We start from the raw sequence: 22,642 nt of genomic DNA on the forward strand, positions 1-22,642 counted from the left end.
CGCAGCCACAGAGTCATACTGACTGGAGCGTGTGGCTAAACTGGAGTTAAATCATCTCGCTCTGGCATTAGGGAGTCTTGGGTCATTTATAAGCAGGGTCCGAAATTAAATTTTTTACTCACCGGCCAAGTTGGCTGGTAGATGATGAAAATCTACCGGCCAAGCATATTTTTTACCGGCCAAAATTATAAATGATTTAGATCTACCTAAAGCATGTAATTCTATGTTATGTTGATTCCAAACAGAGTGACAAAATAATTAAAACATCAATTAATAAGAAAAACAACTCTTTTGTCATTTTTACTATTTATTTATTTATTTTTAGAGATGTTTTTATGAACTCTTTCATTGAAATCTAGTCAGACTCCTTGTTTTCTCTGTCCATGAAGTCTGGCCTCCTGTTTCTGACATCGTCTTTGTGCCAAAGCATTACAGCCTCATTTGGGTCCTAGTCCTTGATCTCTGGAGAACACAGCTGCACCATGAGAATATCTGAAAATGTGTAGGGTTGTCACGGTAACCGGTGTAGCAGTAAACCCCGGTAAAAAAGTTGACAATAAATAATAACAGTCTTGTTTAAAAAAAAATATCTCGGTGGATTACCGTGGCTGCGGTGTAGGCGCGGTGACCCTTACCAGCCACCGTATCATCTGCTGAAGTTGCCGGCGTCACGTGCGCACTTTGTTGTTTACGACCAAAACTTTCTTTAAGCTAAAGCTGAAATAATGGCAGGAGGAGACGGCAGCACTTGGGACATTTATTATCCCTCAAAGAAGACAAAGTCGGAAGTATGGGCATTTTTGGGATATTTGAAGAATGCCGAGGGACAGTTGTCTGTGAAAGGCAGCAACGCTACGTGGCCATCATAATGTAGCCATTGTCTCACGACTCCGCCGTCTCCAGTGCGCCACTTTTCACAAAATCTTCTCGTTGCCACTGGTCCTGGTGGTTTTTCTTCCAGTTCGACGAGTTTTCATTTGGAAGGCTGGCTGACTCCAGTTAAAAACCGCCACATTTCACCGCTAGTTTTAACACGAAGCTAACGGCTAACTTGATAAACTGATTGAATGGGATAGGTGGAAATGACGTTGGATGCGGCGTTCATGTTTCGCGTACGTTTGTGTACGCTGCATGCAGGCGGGAGGAGTATCAGACATCCATGGAGATGACTGATAAACATAACTAATTTGGTGCAAACATTTACTCGCCAGGTGGCAGGTAGAGCTCAAAAATTTACTCGCCAAATGGAGCAATTTACTCGCATTTGGCGAGTGGCGAGTGTTAATTTCGGACCCTGTTTATAAGTGCTCAGACCGTGGGAGTAATGTGGCGCAATCATGTCCTTTTTACCAAAGATTAAACAATGGTGGTACAAAGAGGATTTGGGGGCAGCTTCTGCGCTGACTGTGATTTCCATTTATCTTGGACATAACCTGCTTTTTATTGTGATCAAAGCCATGCTCATTACGTTTTTTAACAGGCCGCTCCTAAAGGTGTCTGTTCCCCACAGTCACCATGCAGCCTCTGGTGATCTGAGCTCCAGCTGTAACGGCGTGAAGCTCCTGTAGCTGATTTTGTTCAACAGGAAAAACTTACGGCCTGTGTTAACTTTCATTTTCAATAGTGATGTCGGCTGGAGCTCAGTAGTAACTCCCCACATGATCATGACACCTCCCTCTGTAGCGCCAAGGCGCAATCGGCATTTACTGCAATATCACTACCAAGCAAGATAGAAGGAATGCCACAAAATCTGCACATCGCCATGTGGTCACATTACGCTGATTTGCCTGCAGTGTGTTTTGTAAAAAGGGCTAAACATGTTCTGTTCCACTCTAACGTACTTCTGTGACAATCCAGACCTCTTCAAGCAATTTGGTCTAAAATCCTGACAGACAGAAAAGTTGAAGTCGGAGATGTCGTCCCGCAGCCAAATCTCAGTGAAATGCAATACAGTGATCCCTCGCTACCTCGCGGTTCGTTTATCGCGGATTCACGACTTCGCGGATTTTTTCTTTGGAGCCTTATTCAAGGGAAATTCGCGGTATTTTTCACCGATTTGCGGTGTTTTTCTATGCGACATATCAAGAAATTCCTGTTTTTTTTCATCATTTTCATCATAAAAGGCACTTTTTGTAATAAAACTATAAAAAAACCAATTAAAAGTTTTTTTTCTTGAGTTTTACCCACAAAAAGAGAATGTGATCATACGATAATTCAATATAGTACTGTACTGTAAATATGGTGTCCCTACTTCGCGAATTTTCACCTATCGCGGCCAGGTCTGGAATGCATCTACCGCGATAAACGAGGGATCGCCTGTAATGCATTCTTTTTATTCTAGCCAGGTTCTCATAAGCATTTCAAGTTTGTCCATCTCATTTATGGGAGATCCACCTTATGATCAGTTAAAGCAATGGTTTAAACTTCCATTTCCTCTTAGCTCCTGCTCTGCACCCATGTCTCCTCCTTTTTGACTTGTTGGGATTTTGGGTTGCAGTTTGGATATTATTCGAACTAAAGTCTCTCGTTGCTATGGTTACAAATAAGCAGACAGCAATCTTGTGCGTTGCTATTCTAGAACACTTTTCTACAATGTTGAGCTTAAATATACCAAAGTATTAGGATGTACAGATCCGTGAAAAAAAATCTGGAATTGAAGTTGTATTCTGATGGAGTAGACGCGAGGAAATCGAGGAGAGAATGAGAAGGCAACAGTAGAATTGATAAAAAGTCTATGGGGTGTATGGATGAGTTACATTTCTATGCAGCCAAATGAAAATAAAAACAGCTCACTGTGACCGTGTTCTTGTCAAACTTCAAGTATTTCTCTGCTAGGCAGAAATTCAGTAAAGTCCATCGTTAGGTCAAAGCAGAGTGAACATTATTGTTTTGTTTTCTCGAGTCAAACTTTAAAGGGGAATGCCACGTGATGTGGATGGGTCTGTGATCTGTGTGTGTGTGAGCGCTCTAAGCAACAGAGCTAATTCATGTGTGATGGAGCGACAGGGAGGCTCCAGCACACATCCTCAAAAGTATTACAGCGGTGCATCAGACCAGCTTTTCCCACTCAGAATCACTTTCATACTTTGTCATATTTGCATATCATTATGTGATGAGTAACGCATCAAAGAAGCTGACAAGAAACGGGTGGAAAGGGCTGCACTTTCCACTTCCTTTTGCTTTGATTCTTTCAATCACACAAGTTCCCTTAACTCATCTTTCAGACTCTCTTCCTGCCCTTTCAGAGACGGATCCTTTAACTGCAAGTTAAAATGCAGCTCTGGGTTTACTTTTCACACACACAGATTGCAAAACTGACTATGAAGTGTTTTGTCAGCAGGTTCAGCCAAAGATTTTCAGTGTACTTTTATTTTTTTCTGTAAAGCTAGAATTTGTGGAATGAGAAAAAAGAAAATAAAAATACAGATTTTATACGTTAATGAAATGGAATACTTAAAGGGGACGTATTACGCAAAACTCACCGTACTTCTGTGCTGCCATGTGGGTCTGCACTGCATCTATAAACACTCCAAACGTGACTAAAATCTGTTTTCTGTCAGTGTTTGATGTTCTGGATTTGCCTAAAATGAGCTGTTTGAAAATGTCTCCATTGTGGATGTTGCAATCACAGAAATTTGCAATGACAGGTCCTGAAATGGCTCATTCTGTAGGGCACTGAAAATGTCAAGAAAAGAGCTGGTGAGGTGGCTTAACGAGAGAGGGATTTAGTGTTGAGGACTTAATAAACACCTTAGAAGAAGAAGAAGAAGAAAACATTTCTATAGCGCCTCTCAAGATAAAAACCACGAGGCGCTTCACAAAAACTAAAAATGTAAAAATATAAAAAAGAATTTAGAAAATGGTTAAAATATATTTAAAATGAGCAAAAAATAGACAACTGTGATTAAAAAATGTTAATAAAGAGAGAGAGTGAACAGGAAAGAGGGAAATCAGTGGATCCTGAGGAAGGTGGAATAGGTGGGGAGAGCAGAATAAAGAGAGAGAGGTGAAGAAGGTCATACAAAAGACAGCTTGAACAAGTGAGTCTTCAGCTGCTTTTTAAAGGAGACCACTGAGTCCACTGATCTCAGGCTCAGGGGGAGAGAGGTCCAGAGTCTGGGGGCCAAAGCAGCAGATGATCTGTCACCTTTGTCATCTTTTTATTTTATTTTATTTTTTTCGCTTCCGGTCGGTAACAAGATGGCGCCTGTGCTTGGCTTAGCCGCAGTCACCGGCCACTTTTTCAAAATTTTCTCCACCAACCTCCTCTTTTCCACCTTGCTCCTGTCTGTGATCCTCTTCATCCTAGTGTCCCTGCTACCATCTCCTATGATCGTCAGACTCTCTTGTCCTTCCATTCGTTCACGATCGCCCAAGATGCACCGAGGACGTACCTCCCTGTTTGTTTATCTGAGTGGCGCACCGGCCCAGAGCCAAACGACGATTCCAACCAGGGTGCCTCACATTTCTTTTAACAACGGTAGTTTCTGCATCTTTACTGTTCCCCAGCTGCTTCAGCCCTCTCCCCCCTCCCCCTGTGCAGCGGCCGCAAACTCACTGATACGCCTGCAGCTTCAGAGTTCCTGCTGCTCTAAACATTAAAATAATTATTTCATTTTCTGTTCCTCGTGTCTGTTTGTTGCAACCAGCAGGTACAAAAACTAACTTGTTTTTATTTGACTATTTTTCTGTCCTGCCTGTTTATTATCTTCCTGCATCTCCTCTCAGTCCTAAAGAGAAACTGCTACCTGGGTTCATATATATTCACCTCATGAGTTACCTTTGAACTGCAGTTCTAAAAGATCTACCGACCACAAAAACAGCGGAGTGCGCGCCGGCCGCAAACCTGGTGAGGTGCGTCTCCGGAGGACAAAACAGGTGATTCACCCCGCTCCACAGCAGCGAAAAGCATCAGGCACAAATAAAAGACAGAAAACGTAAAACGAAATGAGCCGACATGAACGTTCGCGTGTTAAATTTGTTTTTGAGGTGGTGACACCTAATTTGATAATGTTACTGTGGCCGTGCTCAGGACGCAGATGTCTGGAGCGCCTCAACGATCAGAGCTTTGCATGCGCAAGCTGGTTAAGGTTAGGATGGGGGTGAGGGGAATGTTAAATTGCAAGAGGGTAAAGGTCACAATTTGGTTAAATGTCCGTTTTACGGCGGGTGTCAGTACCGACGCTCTGGCACAGCGCGTCACCTCCCGACGCACAGGGGCTTGTCACCTGCTGTCTTTTCCGAGGACTGCATCTTGTCGGTCATTATCACGTGTCAGCGACTAGTCTATGAAAGTAATAAAAAGTCACTACAGAGCAGTGAAGTCAACTAGTCGACTAGTTGATACAACCCCTAGCGCAGAGCTCTGATCGTTGACGCGCTCCAGACAGATGCGTCCTGAGCACGGCCACAGTGACTTCTCAAAGTGTCGCACCTCAAAAACAAATTTAACACGCGATGGTTCATGTCGGCTCATATCCTTTCATGCTTTCTGTCTTTTATTTGTGCCTGATGCGTTTCGCTGCTGTGGAGTGGAGCGCATCACCTGTTTTGTCCTCCGGTGATTTTAGGTCACCGGTGCAGCCGGCGTGGCGCGCACTCCCGCTATTTTTGCGGTCAGAAGATCATTTTTAACTGCAGTTCAAAGGTAACTCATGAGGTGAAAAAATAAGAAGCCAGGTGGCAATTTTTCTTTAGGACTGAGAGGAAATGCAGGAAGATAATAAACAGACAGGACAGAAAAATAGTCTAATAAAAAACAAAGTTGTTTTTGTACCTGGTGGTTGCAAGAAACAGACATGTGAAAATAATCAGAAGTGAGGAACAGAAAATGAAATAATTATTTCAATGTTAAGAGCAGCAGAAACTCTTGAGAGGCTGCAGGCGCATCAGTGAGTTTGCGGCCGCTGGGGGGAGAGGGCTGAAGCAGCTAGGGAACAGTAAAGATGCAGAAACTACCGTTGTTAAAAGAAATGTGTGTTAACTTAGAAAATGTGGGCACATTTTTAATTACTTGTCAACTTGTTTCTCCAACGTTAAGACTGCTGCACAAAAAAAAATTTTTTTTAAAAAGGCTGCTGCTCGCGTGGGCCCCCTTGTGGCTGTGGGCCCCTGGGCCTGTGCCCAGTTTGACTATATTATAATCCGGTCTTGGGCTAGATCTAGCATCTATCCTTCAGCCTTATCGCTGCCTCTCCCGACTCCAACCAGGCCCATCATCCTAGATAGCTTTGCTCCTGTTTCTTTGCCTGAGTTAACCAAACTAGTTAACTCTATGAAGACCTCTGCATGCCCCCTCCACATCTTACCCTCATCTTTGTTTAAAAGTGCTTTTCAGTCCATCGGTCCCAGCGTGCTCTCTATAAATAATGCTTCTCTGGTCTCTGGTCAGGTCCCTGCTTACTTTAAGAACGCTGTAATCCACCCGCTTCTTTAAAAACCGAGTCTCGACGCCTCTCTCCATAGCAGCTTCAGACCCATCTCTAAACTTCCGTTCATCTCCAAGATCTTGGAAAAGGTTGTGGCTAAACAACTCACAGCTGCTCTTGATGAACATAACATCTATGATAGCTTCCAGTCAGGTTTTCATAGAGCTCATTCTACTGAAACAGCTCTTCTTAGGGTCTCTAATGACCTTCTGACCCACAGTGATGCAGGGGACTGTTCTGTTCTGGTCCTGCTGGACCTGACTGCAGCCTTTGACACTGTTGACCATCACCTGCTACTGGAGAGGCTGAGAGACTGGGTAGGCCTATCAGGACCTGCTCTGGAGTGGTTCTCCTCTTATCTCTCTGAGCCTTTTCTGTGGCCGTCTCCAAGTTTAGGTCCTCCACCACCTCCCTTACCCATGGTGTCCCACAAGGTTTTGTGCTGGGGCCTCTGCTCTTCCTCCTCTATCTGCTTCCTCGTCAGCACATCCTGAGCTCCTTCAAAGGAATCTCCTACCATCTTTATGCAGATGACATCCAACTGTACATCTCCTTTAAGCCCCATGAGATGTCTAAGCTGCAGCTGTTACACACCTGCTTAGACTCTATCAAAACCTGGATGGTGGGAGCTTTCTTCAGCTGAATGAAGATAAGACTGAGATCCTCATCTGTGCCCCAGACAAGCTGGTTCCCAAAGTCAGAGACTCTCTTGGTATAGACCAAACAATTATAACTTTTAAAGAAGGTACTGCAGTGGTGTTGAAGGACACCTGCCAGAAAAAACCAAAATGTCACCAACATTGTTATTAAATCACAAGCAACAATGTTTCTATTTGAATTTCACCATCACCATCACCATCATCATCATCATCATCATCAACCTTTATTTGCCTTACAGACATGAGGTATGCCACAATAGAACTGCACAGTAACAAATTAAAACATAAAAAAAATAACAAAAACAATGAAAAACCAACACGTACAAGTAGAATTAAATCATGTCAAAGATCAGCACCATCTAACCCACAGAGCTAAAAACCAAACCATAAAAGTGGGTCTTTAGCCTTGTTTAAAAACTGCTACTGAAGGAGAGACTCCCCTAACAGGGAGGGGAAAAGTGCTCCACAGTTTTGGTCCTGTAACGGAGAACGCCCTATCCCCTCTTCCTTTTAGCTGAGCTCTATAGGGGCCACCAGCCGCAACTGGCTCTCGAAGCAGAGTGTTCGAGCAGGAACATATGGCTGCAACATCTCCGCTAAATATGCTGGAGCTAGTCCAGTCAATTTACCAGTCAATTTAAGTATTTCATAACACAAAAATTCGAACGAGCTAAAATTGCTATATGTGGGGCAGAGCTGTACCAAATAAATGCTTACAAATATCTGTTACTGGTGCTCAAAGCACAGAGTACAGAGAGCTGGTGGAGCGCTTTGTGGCATGGTGTGGAAACAATCATCTGACATTGAACGTGATCAAAACAAATTAGATGATTTTAGACTTCAGAAGAAACAGGGTGGAGTCAAACACTGTTTCCATCATGGGAGAAGAAGCGGAGGTGGTTGAGGAATACAAATACCTTGGAGTTCACCTGGACAACAGACTGGACTGGAGAAAGAACAGCGAAGCCGTTTACAAGAAGGGACACAGCAGACTGCACTTCTTGAGGACGCTTAGGTCCTTCAATGTTTGTAGCAAGATGCTGCAGATCTTCTACAAGTCTGTTGTTGAGAGTGTAATCTCTTCAGCCATCGTCTGGTGGGGTAGCAGCATCTGAAGTAGGGACCTGAAAAGGCTCAACAGCCTAATGAAAAAGGCTGGTTCTGTTCTGGGGACGACTGTGGAACCACTGGAGGAAATAATGCAAAGAAGGATTCTCCAGAGAATCAAGAAAATGATGGACAACCCTGAGCATTCTCTTCACAAGACTGTCCGACAACGGAAGAGTGTCTTCAGTCAGAGGCTTCTTCAGTTTGGCTGCAACACTGACCGCTACTGGAGATCCTTCCTGCCAACAGCCATTGTAATATACAACAACTCTTTGATGACTTGATTGTTATTATTATTATTCTGAGCTACTACAGCAATCAGTTTCCCTCTGGGATTAATAAAGTATTTCTGAATTGAATTGAATGAAAACCAGTATCAGTGCATATTTCATTGGCGCTGTAAATCAATGCCTGGTTCCTTGTTGACCTGAAAGTCTGCAGATGTCTAAGCATCAGGACAGTGTGTTCACCTTGGGTTGGGAGTTGATCCGTGTCTATTGGCTGGTCACAGTTTAACCTTTATCAGATGGTCCACTCTTCTCCTAGACTGGTTGGATACTTCAATTCTAAATAACGGAAAAATCTCAGATAATTTAATAAAACTATTCTAAAGCATCTTTTCCATCGTTGCTGCTGGTCGCTCTCTCTGTTACGACTACCCTTCTGACCCATTTCTTTCTAACAGCACACAGAAGCACCATTAAATGTTAATGTTGTATTCCTTGACTAAAAAGTTGCCTTGATCTATTAAAAATTGCAGTCGCCTTCAGAGTAAAAGCGCCGCTACATGATGCATTATTAAGAGCAAAAATAAAAGCCTCCATTTAGGTGGCTCCTTAAGGACCCTCTTACCTGTGTCCAAGTAAAGTCCGCCCCCCCAACCCTACCTTCTACATGAATACACACATTAAAAATGATTCATTACAAACTCCTCCCTGAGCTGCCACCTTACCACGGTGGAGGGTGTGCCAATGAGCCTAGGAACTTCGTTGTCTGAGGCTTTCTGCCTCTGGTAGGTCCTAGGTGAGGGATCAGACAAAGAGCAGCCCAAAGACCTCTTATGATGAATAATATAAATTGAAATTGTGTTACCTCGCCCAGACATGGGCCACCGGGGCCCTCCATCTGGAGCCAGGCATGGAGGTGGGGCACGTTGGTGAGTGGCTGGTGGCCAGGCTTTCACCCATGGGGCACGGCCGGGCACAGCCCGAAGAGGAAACGTGGGTCCCCCTTCGCATGGGCTCACCACTTGTGGGAGGGGCTAAAGGGGTTAGGTGCAGTGTGTGGCGGGTGGTAGTAGAGGGCGGGGACCTTGGCGGTCTAATCCTCGGCTACAGAAGCTGGCTCTTGGCACATGGAATGTCACATCTCTGATGGGGAAGGAACCTGAGTTGGTGTGTGAGGTTAAGACGTTCCGACTAGATATAGTCGGACTCACCTCAACGCATGGCTCTGGCTCTGGAACCAGTTTCCTTGAGAGGGGTTGGACTTTCTACCACTCTGGAGTTGTTCCCACTGAGAGGCGCCAAGCAGGGGTGGGCATACTAGTTGCCCCCATCTTGGTGCCTGTACGTTGGGGTTTGCCCCAGTGAACGAGAGAGTAGCCTCCCTCTGCCTACATGTGGGGAGGCGGGTCCTGACTATGGTCTGTGCTTATGCACCAGACTATCCACCCTTTTTGGAGACGTTGGCGGGGGTGCTGGAGAGCGCTCCTTCCGTTGACTCCCTTGTTCTGCTGGGGGACTTATCTCGGGGTCTTGTTCACGAGTGAAGGAAAACTGGAGCATGAGATCGATAGGCGGATTGGTGCTGCATCTGCAGTGATGTGGGCGTTGTACCGGTCTGTCGTGGTGAAGAGGGAGCTGAGCCAGGAGGCGACGCTCTTGATTTAGCGGTCGATCTACGTCCCTACTCTCACCTATGATCACTAGCTTTGGGTAGAGACCGAAGGAACGAGATTGCAGATACAAACGGGCGAAATGAGTTTTCTCCAAAGAGTGGCTGAGCCCTCCCTTAGAGATAGGGTGAGAAGATTGGTCAATCTGGAGGGGCTCAGAGTTGACCCACTGCTCCTCCACATCGAGAGGAGCCAGTTGAGGTGGGTCGGGCATCTGGTCAGGATGCCTCCTGGTGAGGTTTTCTGGGCACGTCCAACCGGGAGGAGACCTAAAGGTAGACCCAGGACATGCTGGAGGGACTACGTCTCTCACCTGGCCAGGGAACGCCTTGGGATTCCCCCGGAGGAGCTGGCCCAAGTGGCTGGGGAGAGGGAAGTCTGGGCCTCTCGCCTTAGGCGACTGCCCCCGCGACCCGACTCCGGATAAGCGGATGAAAATGGATGCATGGAAGGATAATTGCAAACTTGATTCAGATACACAGAGTTAAAACTCTAACTATACTCTTGGGTGTGTTTTAGATCCAAGCTTCTTTAATCGTTTAACCAGCGATGCTGCTGCATCTTAACTACAGTGGCTTTGATTAAACAGTTTGTTGCAGAAGGAAAAGTATTTTTTTAAATGAAAATATTTCCAGTTGCAGAACATGTCACAAAGCTGAGAGGTGTTGGAAATCACCTAGGTTAGAAATAAAAACATATATGACTTAGATGAACTTATATCATCTTTGAATGAGACTGTGAAAAACTGCAGGGCTGCTCACTTTGCTCAGCTGAGTGGGATCTGAACTTGCAACCTCCAGTTAGCGGGCATTTACCTGATCTGCCACGACCAGATGTAACAGTTGAGGTGATCGCTCCTTTATGGAAGCGTATTTCATTCAGCCACAAATTAAACAAAAAGCTTCGTTTATCCGAAACAGCGAGATTGTTTTTACAGCTAAAAAACCGCTCTGTTGTTTTCTAATTAGCAAGATATTTTTTACAGAGAAAAATAAAAGGGCAGGACTGATAATTCAGCCCTGGAACATCTCCATCTGTCTGGCCGTCTGAGAGTGGGCATGCGGGGTTTCGAAAAACTCTTCTGAATGTAGCAGGGTGACCGGCTGCTTGGATCTGTGAGCCGATCATCAGCAGAGGGTGCTGCAGATGTCGGGCTGACTTCCTCTATCGGAGAGGTTTTCTCTTGCTGATGGTGCAGCTGCCTGCAGTCCATCAGTAATGAGCCGTGAATGAACCTGTTATCAATATGGGCGTGCCATCCCCGTCTGCTGTTGGATAAAACTACCGAACGGAGTTCTCAGAGAGGGTGATGCTGGACATTGCTGCAGTCTGCTCAGTTCAGAGACAGAAGCTATTTCAGTTTCTCAATCCCAAAACAAAGTGGAAGTGAATTAATCAACCCACCAATAATGCCTCAGAGCATAAGAAGCACTTCAGAGGGATTTGTTTTCCCGTAATAGTTATCTTCTCGTTAATTCGGAAAAACAGAACAGTTTTTTTTATTTTGTTCTGTATGAGCAACACGGTCTCACTCCCAGCACGTCAAAAACAAACGCTTGGTCAGCCACCCTCCACTTCAGACCCCGACGCCAAAAGTGCCCTTTTTGTCACTTATGTGTGAAAAGGGGTTTTCCCTTTTCTGACTGGAGATCCCAAACTGACGTGATGGGATATCCGCTGATGCGGCACCGAACCAGCTCATTTAACTGCACCTGAACCTTAATGTTTCACTATTTATAACCTTCCCCTCTCCCTCATCCTAACCTTAACCCTCTTGCTACCTAAAACGTTACTCTCACTGTGATCAAGCGTCTGTTTCCCATGCATTCTGACTGAATTTTCGTATTTGCCGCCCAAGGGGAACGTTAGAACATACCATCTGGCGAGGGGGAGGTTACAAATACCCTCTACTTTTAACCTCCACCTTGGTAGTTGAAACCTCCCCCTCGCGTTGGCTCGGTCCAAACCCGACCAATCACGAGGCAGCTCCCGCCGTTCACTTCATAGAGCCGGCTTTTAGAGCGACCGACACATCACTAACGTGTTCACTAGCAAGATGGTTAAGGTCAGGATAGGGGTGAGGGGAAGGTTAAATGAGAGGATGAGGTTAGGGTGAGGTACAATGAGCTTGTTTGGTGCCCTGGCTGCGGACATCCCATCACGTCAGTGTAACGCTGCATTGGGATCTGCAGTCAGAAAAAGGAAAAACCCTTTTCACACATAAATGATGAAAAATGGCACTTTTGGCGTCAGGGGTCTGATGCGGAGGGAGGCTGACCAAGCGTTTGTTTTTGACGCGCTGGGAGTGAGAACGTGTTGGTATAAAATGATCTCATTAATTAAAAAAACTAGAGCATTTAACTTTTTTGTGGCTGAATACAATACGCTTTCGTTCTCCTTCCAGACCGTTGCACCTCGACTTTGGAATTATCTGTTATCCTTTAAAAAAACAGCTGAAGACCTTTTATTTAAAGCTGCCTTTACCTTAATCTTTTGTTTTCTTCTTCTTATCTTGAATTTGTAATCATCCTTAATTGGTTTTATGATTTTTAAAAGTTTAATTTGTTTTTCTGATTTGACATTATTTCTGTTTAGTTTTAGATCTTTATTATTCTATGACTTTCTGATTTGTTCTGTTTTAATCTACAGTATGTGGAGCTCTCTGTGATTTTCTGTCTGCAGTGAGTGCTGCGGGGTGCTGTTAGGCTCTAGTTCAGCTGATTAAATACACACGGTTTAGTGACCGGTACAGACAGGATGACGCATGGTGCACACAGGCTGGATGAGCCCATTAAACTAGTTTATGTCCTCCACCAAACCAGCTGGACTGTTAGGATGCACGAATTGTGCATTCAACCAAGACACCTCAACGCTATGCTGGTTGGTTGCATTTGTGCATCACATGTCATTTGTACAGCGGTTCCTGTTAACAACCACAAGTTCCTATGATGTACTTGTATAGAAATGTGTGCAGTCAGTAGCTTCTTAACTCTACTTATCTGTGTGTGTGTGTGTGTGTGTGTGCGCGCGTGCGTCCGTGCACGCGCGTGCGTGTGTGTGTGTGTGTGTGTGATAGCAAGTGACTCTCAGGGCTTACATAGAAACGCAGTTTTCTGACAAATTTCATGTTTTGCTTTACTGTTTCCACTTCACTTACAATGAGCAGCTTGATTTCAGCCGTTTTTCTTGGCCCATTGATGTTTTGCTGCAACAAGCAACTGAATAAGTAAGTAAGTAAGTAAAAGTTTATTTATACAGCGCCTTTCTCAGATATAAATCACAACATGATAAAGATGAGGGCAAATACCTCTGACCAATAAAAACATCAGAAAAACAATAGCAGTGATAAAGTAGAAAATAAAATCATGAGTATAAACAAAGTGAAGGTGTAATAATAAGCACAGTACATGCTGAGGGGTTTGCACACACATGACATAATTTACAATTATTTATAAAATTATATATAACAGGTCACTACAATCATTTAGGTATAGAAAGTGTTTCTTTGGGAACTAAAGCTTGTTGACCACAGCCCACCTGTTGCTTCCACACACTGACTGGTGGTCAGGGTGATGAATGATAAATATGTGCCCTGACTGATCACCAGCCCAAAAAAACTCCAAATTAAACACCAACTTCAGATCAGCCCGCCAGGAATTGCCCCGGTCAGTGCCCGGTTATGCCTGACTAGATTCTGGAGCGTTTTCAGGAATAAACAAAAACATGTGATTTGTAGTTTGCACATATAAAACCACAATAGGGAGAGGAGGAGTGCCTAATTACTCATTCTTCTGTCATTAATTATGAGATTTGGGACAGCAGTAGCTCAGGAGTTATAGTGCGTTATCCAGTAACTGGAGGGTTGCAGGTTCGAGGGTTGTCAGCTCCCGGCAGTGAGTGCTGCTGTTGTGTCCTTGGGCAAGACACTTAACCCAACTTGCCTGATGGTGGTGGTCGGAGGGACCAGTGGGGCCTGCTGGGCAGCCTCGCCTCAGTCAGTGTACCCCAGGGCAGCTGTGGCTACATCGTAGCTCGTCACCATCAGTGTGTGAATGGGTGAATGACTCTTTGTGTTGTAAAATACCTTGGGAGGTTCTAGGACTCTAAAAGGCACTATATCAAATACAGGTCATTTACCATTAGCAGACACACATATGTCAAAATATTTACTAGTTCTTTGTGTATTTATTCAGTGTGTTTGTTCCGATTGCATTCTTTGGTTCTTTTTTTTAATTAGGAAAAGATTGTTTCACCGTTTTATTTATTTATCTTTTTGTGCTGACCGTTTCGACCACTTCTGCAGAAAATCATAGAATGGACTGGGTCAGCACAAGCATCATAAACACCGAACAACAAGATGGATTAAGGAAGCCATGGAAATAAGGAGACGTGGACACACAAACATGAACAGAGACGATGGTGTCTACACGTTGGGACTGTATCATTGGCAAGGAAAGCGCGTGCAGCAGAGGGCGACACTATCCTCTGCTGCACGCGGATAAACAGAGAGGGAAGTGACGCTGCCATTAGCAGCTACTTCTGAAGAAGACCGGTGGAGTGGTCTAATGGTGTGTCCGAATCCAAGGGCAGGACGCTTGTGAGGACGCATTTTGGGGTCGAGGCAACAGATTTTATCCAGCTTGTCGAGGTTCTTTTGGCTGAAGAGGAATCCGGATGGCCGGTCCGAGACTTCTCTAGAACGCTTTGAACTAAAGAAAAGGTGGCGTGGGATAGTTTTTATGATGGTCATATTTTGGGTTACTGGCGAATCAGAATTTGACATGCAAAAGAGGGTTTATACAAACACCACAGATAACCACGCCTCGCCCCAGAAACGAAGGTTCTGATTGGGTGAGACAAAAGGAAATGTGTCATGTGACTTTAGCATTACTCTGTCATCAGTGTCTAGTGCAGCTGTCCAAGATTATGATAACTTGTAAAATACTACTGATCACAGGATTATAATATCAAATAATAACATTGTCATTTCATACATTGATTGAACATTGGGCTCACATTATTATTGGTATTAACAAACGTTGTTGATTATGTGTTTATCAAGAGAGTTCTTCATCTTCGTCTTGAGCTGCAACAGAGGTGAAGCAGTTCAGATGAGCAGAGTGCATGAAAGACCTTGGCCACTATCTCATGTAGGTTAGCCTGTCAGAGACTTTGTGTCTCTGCTCGAGCAGACGCGGCAGATCATGACCTTTAGGTCAAAAACAGGACATTCATGACGCTACACTTTAAACCCCTGTATTAATATTGGTGTTTATGTAATTATTATGAGGAAAACCTCCATGTATACTGGTCCGTCGAGAGAGAGAGAGAGAGAGAGAGAGAGAGAGAGAGAGAGAGAGAGAGAGAGAGAGAGAGAGAGAGAGAGAGAGAGAGAGAGAGAGAGAGAGAGAGAGAGAGAGAGAGAGAGAGAGAGAGAGAGAGAGCACATGCTGATGGCATAAATAATCTAGGAGAGTAAACCTACCGCATGGAGTGGATTTCCCTGATCAATCGGCACCTTGAAGTCAGCCTGGAGTTCCTCAAAAGCTGTTATCTGTCAAAAAAGTTAAGAAAAATAATGATGACCAGACAGTGAATGACTCTCATTTGAAATCACAGTATTACTGCTAAAAGGCTAAAGTACAGACATTTTTTAACATCAAGACAGCTACAATTCAGTTTATTTATAAAGCGCTAGTTCACAACAGACGTCATCTTGAGGCAAGTAAGTAAAGTTTATCTATTTAGGCTCAATAAAAGAAACAAAATCACGGTGAATCACAAAGAAAATCACATCAAAATGAAGCCATGATGATTTAAAGACAACAACAAAGAAAAAATTCATTTAAATTTGATGGGTGATCACGTAAATTATTCCTTCAGACAGAGAGCCAAAATCAGAGGAGGTTTCCATCCTCCCTGACTTGGTTCTTAAACGTTTTCAAAGTCTTGAAGCTTAGTGCCAGGCAGGACGTCGATCAGTGCTGGCCGCCTTTGTTGAATGACTCTGGGCAAAACCAAGAGACCATACCTCGCAAATGCAGAGATCCAGGCTAGAATTGTCAGCGTTTAGGAGCACTTCTGAGCACCCAAACTCATATAGTCAAGAGATGAAAAAACTGGATATAGATTTTAAAATGGTTTAATTTTAACAACAGTGTTACATAGTGCAGCTTTAAGCAAAAGCACTTTATAATAAAAGGGTCTTTAGCTGCTTTTTAAAGGTGCTCAGACTGTCAGCACAATGTAAAAATAAAATAAGTTTGTTCCAAATTCGAGGTGCAACCGAGGTAAGTCCTCCTCATTAAAGCTTTCTGCTGAGCTTCTCTTTTCTAGGTAGGCGGTGCTGAGAAGTGGTCCCAGCTGCAGCCACTCATTTAATCAGATGGCCTGCCACAATAGGAGTGGTGGATCACATCACGACGCTTGGGTTGAGGGACCTGGTCCTGGCCTGAAGCTATCTGTGTGGGTTGTCAGCAGGGTTAACTGTGGGGGTGGTTTGAGTGGTCGGCCAACGGCCGTATAGGCCCAGTAAGAAGGCCGCCCAACTTCGCTCTGTCAGCCTTGTTTGTGGTGGTGAATTCCCCATTCCAAAGGAGCTGGAAAGACCGGTGAGGCAAATCATTTGGATGGTAAGATGGACTGTGGGGTAGCAATGGCGCCTCGGACATTGACTGGGATGCGAAGGTGAAGCAGCAGAGGCTTGTAGAGGGCAGCTTTTCGGTCCGCATCAAGGCGGTGGCTGGTGCACGTTTTGCAACCTCCAACCCATTCATGGTGACCAGGGAGCTATGTACGATGAAGGTGGATGTGCTAGATGCTAAAGTTGTGTTTCCTGGACTTTTGACAATGGTTTGACAGATGAGGGCCCAGTGCCTGAAGGCGCTGAGATTTGAAACGTTTATGGGGGTGGGGGTAACTATTTCTGAGTCGCATTCTTGTGCTTTGGTTAAGGGAGTGGTGTACGGCATGCCAAACGTTTCTGAATATGAAGTGTTTGACACCTTGTGTAGGGAGGCATTGGTGGCTGTTCAGCATCTGGGGTTTGGCGCACGTGATCCACTCCACTGTTGATTACATTTGATGCAGTGTAGTTCCCTGCCTGGGTCGTGTTGGCCTTTCTCACACTGTAAAACCTAACAGCTTAAAGTGAGTTCAAATAACTTATTTCCTTGAACATGTAGCAGTAACTGACTTCTACGAAGTTCATCTCACTGAAAAGTGACAAACTTAATTACTAACTCTGCAGATTTGAGTTCATGACCTTTATTTCAGTGTTCCAGGTGTTAAACATCTGAATATTCTTAGATTTGCTTATTTAATTTTGGCTGATGTCGATAAACTCCAGTTAAAAGAGTTGGCCCTGCTGAATTGGGTAAGTGACCCTGTGTACCTGCCCTGATGTGCCCAGCCCGAGGAATCATTTTCTTCCTGCACTGATTGGAGAAGAGCGACCAATCATCATAGTTGATTGAAAAAGACGACTACTGCCAACCATTTTTTAAATTCAAGGTAAGAATTCTCTTCCAATAGTTAAGTTACGTTTAGTTGTATCCTTGTTTCAATTCCTGAGTAAATTCTCAAACCGTAACTGGAGTGAGCTTAAATGCCTAATGTTTAATATGCTGTGTGACACGTGGTTTATCTACAAAAAGCTTTCTGGTTGAATCAAAATGCTATTGAATGTTGTTAAAATATTATTCAAAAAGTCATTTGGCCTAAAGTTGGTGATACAGTACAAGACAATCTCTTTGACAATGAAGACATGATGTTATATTACAGAAAAAAAATATTTTAGAGCCATGTTTTTGTTTGAAAATAAAGACATCATTCTATTATATAAAAATGTAAGCACCTATTTGGAATGAGTTAATAAATGTCAATCATTTCTACCTTAAGGGTATTTCTCTTAAGAGAAGCTTTGCACAGACATACAATGTGAGCTACACAAACTCTGAGTAGAAACAGTGTTTGACTGATTCGTCGTACTGTCCTATTTTTCAGAGGAGCTTCCCGGCCAATATCTTCTCACCTAGCACGCATGCGTGAATTCAGTCACATGACGGTGGGCGGGAGAAGGTCGCTGCACCATATTAACCCTTTATCATCACCCAAGCCTCTGAACTTCTCTTATATTTTAGCTGTACAAGAGCCAGACACTGTTAAATGGTTAAATCGATCTTTGGACGAATGAATCGGTCTTCATGAATTTATATGAGAATCGATTCAGAATCGGAGAATCGATTTTTTCAACACAACACTACTCTTGGTGGTGACATGCGAGCTGATTCACCTGGTGAATACGTTTAAATGTATTTATTTTATTCCTTTGCTATCAAATGTATATTAAGTAATGACTTGCATTTCTGAAGGACACTCAGCCAAATATGGCCGCTACACCAGCGCCGGCGCTTCGCACACGCACACCACGCACAGCGCGTAGGGCACCATGCCGGGGAAGGGGCACCAAACGCAAGCTTATGAAATAATATATATATATATATATTTATGATAAAGACAGATTTCAAGTAGAAGATGTGCAAAGCAAGTTAACAGCATGTTTACAGAGAGAAAACAATACAAAAAGGAAAGGAGATGGACCGTGTCCACTTTTCACTCTCTGTCCGGGACGTCCGGACTGGGGGTTCTTATTGATGAAAATGTCCGGCTTTTCATCCAGGAGCAGGGATCGAATTATGGGGGAGTTGTATATTCTACAAATCCAGGGGAGCCGGAAAAAAGTTTTCTACCTATATTACATCATTTATGGACTCTTTTGTGCAGAGAGCACAGAGAGCGGCACAGCGCGTTATTGCGCAGCGATCCAGGCAGCTGCGTCCAGCGCACGGTCCCTTCTCAAAGTGGCGCAACCAAAAAACTATAATTAGCACACGATCGTTCATGTCCGCACATGTTCTCTACTTTCTGTCTTATTTGTGCCTGAAGCGCTCTGCTACTGCGGAGCTCATCACCTGCACTGCGGTGATTTCACCTCACTGACGCAGCATCGAAACGCGCTCTCCGCTTTGCGGTCAGGAGATCCCTTTGATCTGCTCAGAAGTAACTGATGAGGTGAAAAAATAAGAATCCAGGCAGCAGTTTTTCTGGAGAGTTTAGAGGAGATGCAGGAAGATGAGAGACAGGACAGGAAAATAGTTCAATAAAAACAAGAAAACAAAACAAAGTGTTGAAAAGTAAAATGTAGGTAGATTTATCTCCACTACACGTTTTTACCAGTATAAAACAATAAGTTACACACATGTAATATTTATACATCTGATACGATTCAGATCACCTTCAACACTCAGTCACACACCCAGGGCCGTTTCAAGACATTTTGGGGGCCAAGGCAAAATGACCCCCCCCCCCCCCCACCCACCCACCCACCCACACACACACACACACACACACACACTAAATATCAATCCTACTTTTTGGAAAATAATAAGCAGTTTGAGCATACAAGAGAATTAAAGAAAATTTAAGGCGAAGCGCTTGCACATACTGTGTTATTGTGTTGTTTTTTCTGTATGTGTGTGTGTGTGTGTGGGGGGGGGGGGGCACCACGAAGCCTTTGTGCTTAGGGCACCAAAATAGCTAGCAACAGCCCTGCGCTACACTATGATGGATCTCAAAAGAAACAAAGTTATTGATATCCAACTTGTACAGGTACAACATTACCTGATGATTCCAATACATTTCATGGTTAATTATTCACAGATCAATGGAGAATTATGTTTATTTTCAGAGCAATGAAGTTGGAAATAGTGTGCGAATGGAGAAGGAGGGATTCGTGCGAAGACTGAGTACGCTTTTGGAGAGGGGGGTCGATGTGCAGCAAGTTGTGACTGACCGCCACACATGGGTGCAGAAGTATTTGCGGGAGGATAAAAAGGAAATCAGTCACTACTTTGACCCCTGGCACATGGGAAAAGGTAATCTTTGGGGATGTATATAGTGAATATTACTGGATTTTTTTTTTCTATTTTAAATGGGGGTCTATTTGGCTCTCCATGAATTGGTAAGAAAATGGAAGAGCTGGGGAAGAGAAAGGCGATCCAGGATGTGAGACTGTGGAAGCAAAGTGTGGTGAACCACCTCTACTGGTCGGCATCCAGTTCCTCCTCAGGACAGGAGGCAGTAGCAAAGTGGACTTCAGTTGCCAACCACATCCAAAATGTGCACAGCCATGACAACGCCCTGTTCCCTAGCTGTCTGTGTGCGCATCTGGATGGAGAGCAGGCAAGAGAGTGGCTCAAACCAACTATCCAAAGGTTGCGAAAGTAGGTGAGGGTAGGAACCTAGACTGACTGGTAAATCAAAGGCTGCACCTTCCGACACAGCTCACTCCACCATGACAGTCCTGTAAAGTGCCCACATCACCGCGGAGGCAGGACCAATCCGCTAATTGATCTTGCACATTATTTGTACCTCGGTTGTGCCCATCTTTAGTGGTGCTTCAGCACCTCTTAACTGTATCCCAGCACCCCTAAAACGTACAAAATTACAACATATAACTTACTACATATATTTCAAACATGTCACACACCCTGCACCCGGAAGGGTTTGATCCCGCTCATCTTGGCTCTGAGCGCTTTTTACTGCTCTGTGATGTTTGAACTGGAAGGGGTGGTCTTTCCACAACTTGTATGTTTCCTTTCTGACCTCTTTGTATTTGAAATGTTTCGTGGTCTTACAATGTCTGAAACGTCTCCTTAAACCATGAAGTAGCCAAGAGTTGCATATTTTTGTAAACAGACCTCATAAACCCTTACTGTCCTCGTAAATCACCATCATGTCATGAACTCATAAGCCTGAGAAATGCCATTTGTGAAACGTGTGTGTGTTCTGAAATCAGTTTTTATTTTTCAAGTGAGGTTTTTCTTTTATAGATAAAATAAAACATTTTGACCAAATGCAGGGAAAGATGTGTCCCTGAAAACAACCATGTGTCATAGTGGTCTCATAAGCTGTGTGTGTGTGTGTGTGTGTGTGTGTGTGTGTGTGTGTGTGTGTGTGTGTGTCTGTTAATAATTTTAAACATAGGAATTTGGGGTTATTTTTATTCTGTAAAGCACTTTGAGTCGCACATTTGTTTCATAAGCACTTTGAAAAAAGATCTGATTGATTGATTGATTGATTGATTGATTGATTGATTGATTGATTGACTGTTTTAGCCACATTACACAGATGGAAGAAGGCGGTCCCGGTGACATGTTTTTATAAGAGTTAAATGACAGATCCTGTTCCTCACAACAGCGCTGGAGGTTAAAACTAAATGTTGATCAGAACGCTTCTCAGCCTGTCCTGTTATACAGCTTCTGCTCTATCTTTAAATAACTCAGTATTTCCCTTGTTAATCATGAATGATTAAAAAAATGTCTTTGTTGAAATGTCTGTTTTACATCTGTGTGTGTGTGTGTGTGTGTAGGTGTGTGTGTTATTGTATGAGGAGCTTACGAAAGGAAGATGACAGGCTCACATAGTTAGGCTATTTCTCTCATTTCACCCCCGTATTGCAGCTTTTTACAAGTTATTTACCAGGGGATCATAATGGTGATCCTGGCTCATTGCCTTGCTCTGTTTCAGTTTTAGCGTCCCCCAGCTAGGTTCTCCTGTGAAAAACAAACACACACATGCACGCGCGCACACGTACACACACAAAGATTGTAATAAACCAAACATCCAGTGAATATGTGGAGAGGAAGATATTGTTCTACAGAGGCAATCAGCCATAAATGTTAAAAAACAGCTGTCTGGTCGTCCTAATCTACACCACAGAAAATTAGCACAAGACTGAATGCTGTGCATGCGTGTGGTACTTTAGAACTGTCCTATACTGAGTTTTATTCAGTGTTTTTCAAACATGTAGAAAACCCTTTGCTTAACATGACTCAACTGCTGACTCCAGGCTTCATTAGTTTGGTTTCTTTATCAGCTGTTTTTCCTGTGGGTAGGTTTATCCGGGCAATCTGTGAAACCGCTACTTAAAAGAAGGATGCTGCAAGATATCAAAACACCAACCACGTTTTTAGACAATGTCATCATCCAGACCAGAGACCCTGGACAGTTTGGGGAATTGCAGGCTCGTCATGTGGGAGATGATTACCTGGGTCGTTTGAAGATGGATAGGGACACTCCTGGTCTGACCATTGCATAACTACACTGGAGTACGCACTGCTAACTGACAATCCATGACGAGTATGAGCGAGTCATGATGTCAGCCCTCAGAGACTTGAACAGAGGATTGGCTTAAGGCTGAAGACCCAGCACAGGTTGGGAGGCCATTTGGGAGGGCTTTAAGAAGCTCAGCCTAGTTAGTAAAGGAATATCAATTTCTCCAAAGTGACTGATGGGAGTACATTTCTACACTCACCTAAAGGCTTACTAGGACCACCACACTAATACGATACGGTGTTTGACCCCCTTTCGCCTTCAGAACTGCCTTAATTCTACGTGGTGTTGATTCAACAAGGTGCTGAAAGCATTCTTTAGAAATGTCGGCCATATTGACAGGATAGCATCGTGCAGTTGATGGAGATGTGTGAGAT

The 22,642-nt window shown here is 43.9% G+C and overlaps 1 protein-coding gene across 3 annotated transcripts in view; it reads right to left on the bottom strand.

Annotated features, from left to right (window-relative positions):
- The window catches only part of cnih3 (cornichon family AMPA receptor auxiliary protein 3), a 78,678-nt gene that overhangs the window by 41,364 nt on the left and 14,672 nt on the right, over positions 1-22,642 (bottom strand). For all 3 annotated transcript variants that reach the window (XR_008559627.2, XM_070549760.1, XM_054733596.2), the window contains exon 2: positions 15,577-15,645. Coding sequence is in view for 2 of the 3 variants with exons in the window: in XM_070549760.1 (XP_070405861.1) it covers positions 15,577-15,645 (69 nt within the window). In the remaining variant the exon portion in view is untranslated. The remainder of the gene's footprint in view (positions 1-15,576; positions 15,646-22,642) is intronic.

This window comes from Nothobranchius furzeri, chromosome 3, assembly GCF_043380555.1.
Source record: "Nothobranchius furzeri strain GRZ-AD chromosome 3, NfurGRZ-RIMD1, whole genome shotgun sequence".
Lineage (NCBI taxonomy): Eukaryota > Metazoa > Chordata > Actinopteri > Cyprinodontiformes > Nothobranchiidae > Nothobranchius > Nothobranchius furzeri.